At 54.8% G+C, this 6,559-nt stretch overlaps 1 protein-coding gene across 1 annotated transcript; it reads left to right on the top strand.

Moving 5' to 3' along the window:
• The first annotated feature begins 1,974 nt into the window (after nucleotides 1-1,974).
• LOC113941161 (feather keratin B-4-like) lies at nucleotides 1,975-2,863 on the top strand. The gene is made up of 2 exons (XM_027632316.1): nucleotides 1,975-2,090; nucleotides 2,330-2,863. Exon 2 carries the CDS (start codon nucleotides 2,350-2,352, stop codon nucleotides 2,719-2,721), a length of 372 nt encoding a protein of 123 aa, XP_027488117.1. The 5' UTR covers nucleotides 1,975-2,090; nucleotides 2,330-2,349; the 3' UTR covers nucleotides 2,722-2,863.
• The last annotated feature ends 3,696 nt before the right edge of the window (nucleotides 2,864-6,559 follow it).

The following is a 6,559-nucleotide window of genomic DNA, read 5'->3' as shown; positions in this document are numbered from 1 at the left end:
GCACCCAGTGACACAGCAAACCTTCCTGCAGGGCTTCCCCTTGCCCAGCAACACTCCCTGCTCACCTGACAAACCCCCTGCAAACTCTGCCCTGGGCTCCAGGGGGGCAGCTCTGCCTGGCAGGCTTTGGGGCCTCATCTTCACCAGGTCCCCACAAACCACAGCACACGAGGGACACGGGGTGACCTCACTGATGACACCCCCAATTTCCTTTGCCTTTTTGTTTATTCAGCCCTCCCTGACACACATCCAACAGTCCAATCCTCTTAAATCCCAATTCATCAAAGCTGCCACCAAGGTCAGATGAACACGGCCTCAAGGGCAGGACATGGAATCACACAACTCCACAAAACCACAGCACGTCAGTGACATCAGGTGACCTCACAGAGGACACCCCACCTCTCCTGGGCAGTGTCTGCACCTGCCAAGTGCCCCCACAAGCACATTCCAGGCACAACCTCCCAAATACCAACTCTCCCTTCAAAGTTGCTGCCACAAGGACACGTCTGCAAGAGGAGCACATGGAAAGGGAGCACTGTGGAAAGGAAAACACACCCCACCTCGCCCACTCAGCCCACCACACAGGAGGGCCATAAAATCACCTCACTGATGACATCACACCTCTCCTTGGCTCGGGTTGTTTCTTCAGCCCTCCCTGACACACATCCAACAATCCAACCCTCCCAAAAACCAACTCCTCAAAGCTGCCATTAAGGTCAGATGGACGCAGCCTCAAGGGCAGGACATGGAATCACAGAATTCCACAAAGGAACATCTGCAAAATGACAGAAGAGGAGAGTGGAGCCCACTGACCATCCACTAGTAATTTCTTTGGACGCTTGTCTTTTACCAGAGCACAAGCCCTGTGACCCCAAAGGGTGAACTTGCTGACACCAGAGCACAGCCAGTGACAAAGGCCAGGCCCAAAGACAGGCTCAGTGAGCTGGCAGTGAGGCTGGAAGGAATGAATGGGATTGAAGGGGCAGCCCCTCACACCCGGCACAGCTGCACAGCCCAGACCCGCCCGACAGGGCTGAGGGGGAATGGGGCCCCTCTAAACAACTCACCCACAAACCACAGCCCCCAAGGGACACAGGGTGATCTCACTGATGACACCCCACCTCTCCAGTGCTTTGGTCACATCTGACAAATGCCCTGACCCCCACATTTCATGTAAATCCTCCCAACAACCAACTCATCAAAGCTGCTGCCAAGGTCAGATGGACACGGCCTCAAGGGCAGGACATGGAATGACAGAATTCCACAAAGGTACATCAGTAAAATGACAGAAGAGGAGAGTGGAGCCCACTGACCATCCACTATAATTATAGTTTTTGCTCACAGGTACAGGATGTTACAACTTACAAGTTATACACTGTAAAATCTCATGGCTTGAACGTAGAATAAGGGAATTGGGGTCACAGACCAGCCAGGGCAAAAAGGGATGGAGCCCCATTGGGTCTTTGTTTCTTGCATTTCTTCAGGAGGCCAAGAAATAAGGTTTAAATGACCAAGTACCTTGTCATGAAAATTTCAGAAATCCAAATGGACCATAGGAATGGAACCTGACCAGCCTGAATTCAGCCTGAACAGCCTCAAGTTTTCCAGGTCCGCTCTCTTGATCTCGATCACAATTCCAGGCAATGAATACTCTTTCATCCCTCAAGAATTGCCCCAAAGGACTATGACCTTTCCAAGTTGATGGAGAGTGACCTCCCCAGAACATCAAATGACTCCCTCAGCATTCCTGGGTTCGACAAAATGACTGATGGACATGCATCACAAAGAAGAAGTGGCCAAGTAAGGAAAAGCACCAACAAACCACAGCACACGAGAGCCACAAAATCACCTCACTGATGACATCACACTTCTCCCTGGCTCAGGTTGTTTATTTAGCCAACAATCCAATCCTCCTACACATCCAACAATCGAACCCTCCCAAATCCCAACTCCTCAAAGCTGCCGCCAGCTGACAGGGTTGGGCCAAGGCTGTGCCGCCCCTGCAGGAGCAGCATAAAAGCCGGCCCAGCGCCTCTCTCCCTCACACCCTTCTCCTCCAGCCTTCTCCTGCCTTCTCTGCCCACAACCAGGTGAGCCTCCAGCCCCTCACAACCCCCTCCTGCTCCTGACACACCGCTCCCCTGGCCCCTCTCGGCCAGCACGCTCTGCCCCAGCCTCAGCAGCCCTCACGCCTCCCCACAGCCCCACACCAGCCTCCCCACTGCCCAGCCCTCCTGCAACACCGCCCCCAGCACCCCCAGCGCCCGCAGCTGCCTCACACCCCTCTCTGCTTTCCCCTTCTCTTCTCTTCTCTTGCCTGCCCTCCCAGGGCCCCTCCACACCACACCCATGGCCTGCTACGACCTCTGCCGCCCCTGCGGACCCACCCCGCTGGCCAACAGCTGCAACGAGCCCTGTGTCAGGCAGTGCCAGGACTCCACCGTCCTCATCCAGCCCTCCCCCGTCCGCGTCACCTTCCCAGGGCCCATCATGACCTCCTTCCCCCAGAGCTCCTTCGTCGGATCCACCGCAGGGGCTGCCCTGGGCACGGAGCTCAACGTCCAGGGACAGCCCATCTCCGGCGGCTTTGGCTACGGAGGCTACGGCCTGGGCTATGGCCGTGGCTTTGGCTACGGCCTGGGCTATGGCCGTGGCTTTGGCTACGGCCTGGGAGGTCTGGGTTGCTCAGGCTTGGGTGGCCTGGGCTGCTCCACCTGCTGAGGGGCCTCCACAACTTTCCTCACGCCACGAGCTCAAGCTCTGCCAAAATCTGCTACAACAAAGAACCTCAGGTGATGGTCGCCCTACTGCACCTCAGACCTTCTCCCTTCCACTGTCTTCTCTGCCCTTTCACTCTTTCGCTCAATAAAGTTCTCCTGCAGCAAAACATGAAATGCCTCCTCATCCTTTCTTCCTCCAAGACTCTTAGAACTTCATTTGCCACAGAGCTCTGGCCACAGATGCCATCTGGGTGGAAAAGGGACCAGCTCTCCCCTAGGAAATATTTCACAGAGATCAACAGAGACTGGTACACAAGGGCCTTCCACAATGGGACACAAACTCTTCCCTTGCCCAAACACAGCCATGAGCCCAGCACATGGGGGCTTTCTGGGCTGCCAGGGCACATTCCTGGCTCCCAGTCAGTTCTTCACCCACCAATACCCTCCAAGCCTTCTCCACAGGGCTGCTCTCAAACCAGCCACCACCAGCCTGGAGCCCTGTTAGGGACTGACACAACCCACAAGCTCTTGGCCCTGTTGAATTCCATGAGGATCTCACAGGTCCTCCTTCCCAGCCTGTCCAGGCCCCTCTGGCTGCCATCCCTTCCCTCTCGACAACCAACCACAACACTCAGCTTGGTGTCATCCACAGTCTTGCAGAGCTCACACTTAATCCGTGATCCTGATGGAAATGGTGGAGGTCAAACCTCCACTGTGCAAGGTTCAGAACATCAGCTCAGCCACAAAAGCAGCTGGAGCAGATCCACCAGCAGCTGCTCTGCTCAGGCTCTGAGGTTTCTCCATATGATTCAGGAACACCTAGAGTAGGACAGACGAGGAGGGAGAAGTACATTGACATTCTTCTTGTTATTATATGTTTTTCCTCACAAGAAAAAGATATTAAGAATTACATCCTATAAGTTATGAAACCTTATTGTCTGAATGCTGAACAAGTGAGCTGATGTCACAGACCAGCCTGGGCAAAAAAGGGACCAAACCCACACAGCTATTTGTTTATTGCTTTTCTTAATGAGGTCACAAAACATGGTTTCAATGAGAGTAATGTCCTGTAAATCTGAGACATCCCAAAGGACTGTAACCCTGGGAATGAGGGCAGTCTGACCACATGCCAGTTCTCCAGGGAGTCACTGCTGCTCTTCCTCCACAAACCAAGCCAGGAGCTCTCTTTCAGCCCTCAGGAAGCGCTCCCAGGCACTGGCACCAGGAGCAGCTGATGGCAAGAGGAGGAGAGGGGCCTCCCCAGCACATCAGGCAGCTCCCTCAGCATTCCTGGCTGCAGCACCTCAGGCCCTGAGGGCACAGGGGCACCCAGTGACACAGCAAACCTTCCTGCAGGGCTTCCCCTTGCCCAGCAACACTCCCTGCTCACCTGACAAACCCCCTGCAAACTCTGCCCTGGGCTCCAGGGGGGCAGCTCTGCCTGGCAGGCTTTGGGGCCTCATCTTCACCAGGTCCCCACAAACCACAGCACACGAGGGACACGGGGTGACCTCACTGATGACACCCCCAATTTCCTTTGCCTTTTTGTTTATTCAGCCCTCCCTGACACACATCCAACAGTCCAATCCTCTTAAATCCCAATTCATCAAAGCTGCCACCAAGGTCAGATGAACACGGCCTCAAGGGCAGGACATGGAATCACACAACTCCACAAAACCACAGCACGTCAGTGACATCAGGTGACCTCACAGAGGACACCCCACCTCTCCTGGGCAGTGTCTGCACCTGCCAAGTGCCCCCACAAGCACATTCCAGGCACAACCTCCCAAATACCAACTCTCCCTTCAAAGTTGCTGCCACAAGGACACGTCTGCAAGAGGAGCACATGGAAAGGGAGCACTGTGGAAAGGAAAACACACCCCACCTCGCCCACTCAGCCCACCACACAGGAGGGCCATAAAATCACCTCACTGATGACATCACACCTCTCCTTGGCTCGGGTTGTTTCTTCAGCCCTCCCTGACACACATCCAACAATCCAACCCTCCCAAAAACCAACTCCTCAAAGCTGCCATTAAGGTCAGATGGACGCAGCCTCAAGGGCAGGACATGGAATCACAGAATTCCACAAAGGAACATCTGCAAAATGACAGAAGAGGAGAGTGGAGCCCACTGACCATCCACTAGTAATTTCTTTGGACGCTTGTCTTTTACCAGAGCACAAGCCCTGTGACCCCAAAGGGTGAACTTGCTGACACCAGAGCACAGCCAGTGACAAAGGCCAGGCCCAAAGACAGGCTCAGTGAGCTGGCAGTGAGGCTGGAAGGAATGAATGGGATTGAAGGGGCAGCCCCTCACACCCGGCACAGCTGCACAGCCCAGACCCGCCCGACAGGGCTGAGGGGGAATGGGGCCCCTCTAAACAACTCACCCACAAACCACAGCCCCCAAGGGACACAGGGTGATCTCACTGATGACACCCCACCTCTCCAGTGCTTTGGTCACATCTGACAAATGCCCTGACCCCCACATTTCATGTAAATCCTCCCAACAACCAACTCATCAAAGCTGCTGCCAAGGTCAGATGGACACGGCCTCAAGGGCAGGACATGGAATGACAGAATTCCACAAAGGTACATCAGTAAAATGACAGAAGAGGAGAGTGGAGCCCACTGACCATCCACTATAATTATAGTTTTTGCTCACAGGTACAGGATGTTACAACTTACAAGTTATACACTGTAAAATCTCATGGCTTGAACGTAGAATAAGGGAATTGGGGTCACAGACCAGCCAGGGCAAAAAGGGATGGAGCCCCATTGGGTCTTTGTTTCTTGCATTTCTTCAGGAGGCCAAGAAATAAGGTTTAAATGACCAAGTACCTTGTCATGAAAATTTCAGAAATCCAAATGGACCATAGGAATGGAACCTGACCAGCCTGAATTCAGCCTGAACAGCCTCAAGTTTTCCAGGTCCGCTCTCTTGATCTCGATCACAATTCCAGGCAATGAATACTCTTTCATCCCTCAAGAATTGCCCCAAAGGACTATGACCTTTCCAAGTTGATGGAGAGTGACCTCCCCAGAACATCAAATGACTCCCTCAGCATTCCTGGGTTCGACAAAATGACTGATGGACATGCATCACAAAGAAGAAGTGGCCAAGTAAGGAAAAGCACCAACAAACCACAGCACACGAGAGCCACAAAATCACCTCACTGATGACATCACACTTCTCCCTGGCTCAGGTTGTTTATTTAGCCAACAATCCAATCCTCCTACACATCCAACAATCGAACCCTCCCAAATCCCAACTCCTCAAAGCTGCCGCCAGCTGACAGGGTTGGGCCAAGGCTGTGCCGCCCCTGCAGGAGCAGCATAAAAGCCGGCCCAGCGCCTCTCTCCCTCACACCCTTCTCCTCCAGCCTTCTCCTGCCTTCTCTGCCCACAACCAGGTGAGCCTCCAGCCCCTCACAACCCCCTCCTGCTCCTGACACACCGCTCCCCTGGCCCCTCTCGGCCAGCACGCTCTGCCCCAGCCTCAGCAGCCCTCACGCCTCCCCACAGCCCCACACCAGCCTCCCCACTGCCCAGCCCTCCTGCAACACCGCCCCCAGCACCCCCAGCGCCCGCAGCTGCCTCACACCCCTCTCTGCTTTCCCCTTCTCTTCTCTTCTCTTGCCTGCCCTCCCAGGGCCCCTCCACACCACACCCATGGCCTGCTACGACCTCTGCCGCCCCTGCGGACCCACCCCGCTGGCCAACAGCTGCAACGAGCCCTGTGTCAGGCAGTGCCAGGACTCCACCGTCCTCATCCAGCCCTCCCCCGTCCGCGTCACCTTCCCAGGGCCCATCATGACCTCCTTCCCCCAGAGCTCC

This window comes from Corapipo altera, unplaced genomic scaffold, assembly GCF_003945725.1.
Source record: "Corapipo altera isolate COAL_440 unplaced genomic scaffold, ASM394572v1 60965, whole genome shotgun sequence".
Lineage (NCBI taxonomy): Eukaryota > Metazoa > Chordata > Aves > Passeriformes > Pipridae > Corapipo > Corapipo altera.
Note: the sequence above shows the minus strand (reverse complement) of the source record. Positions and strands in the feature narration are given on the sequence as shown.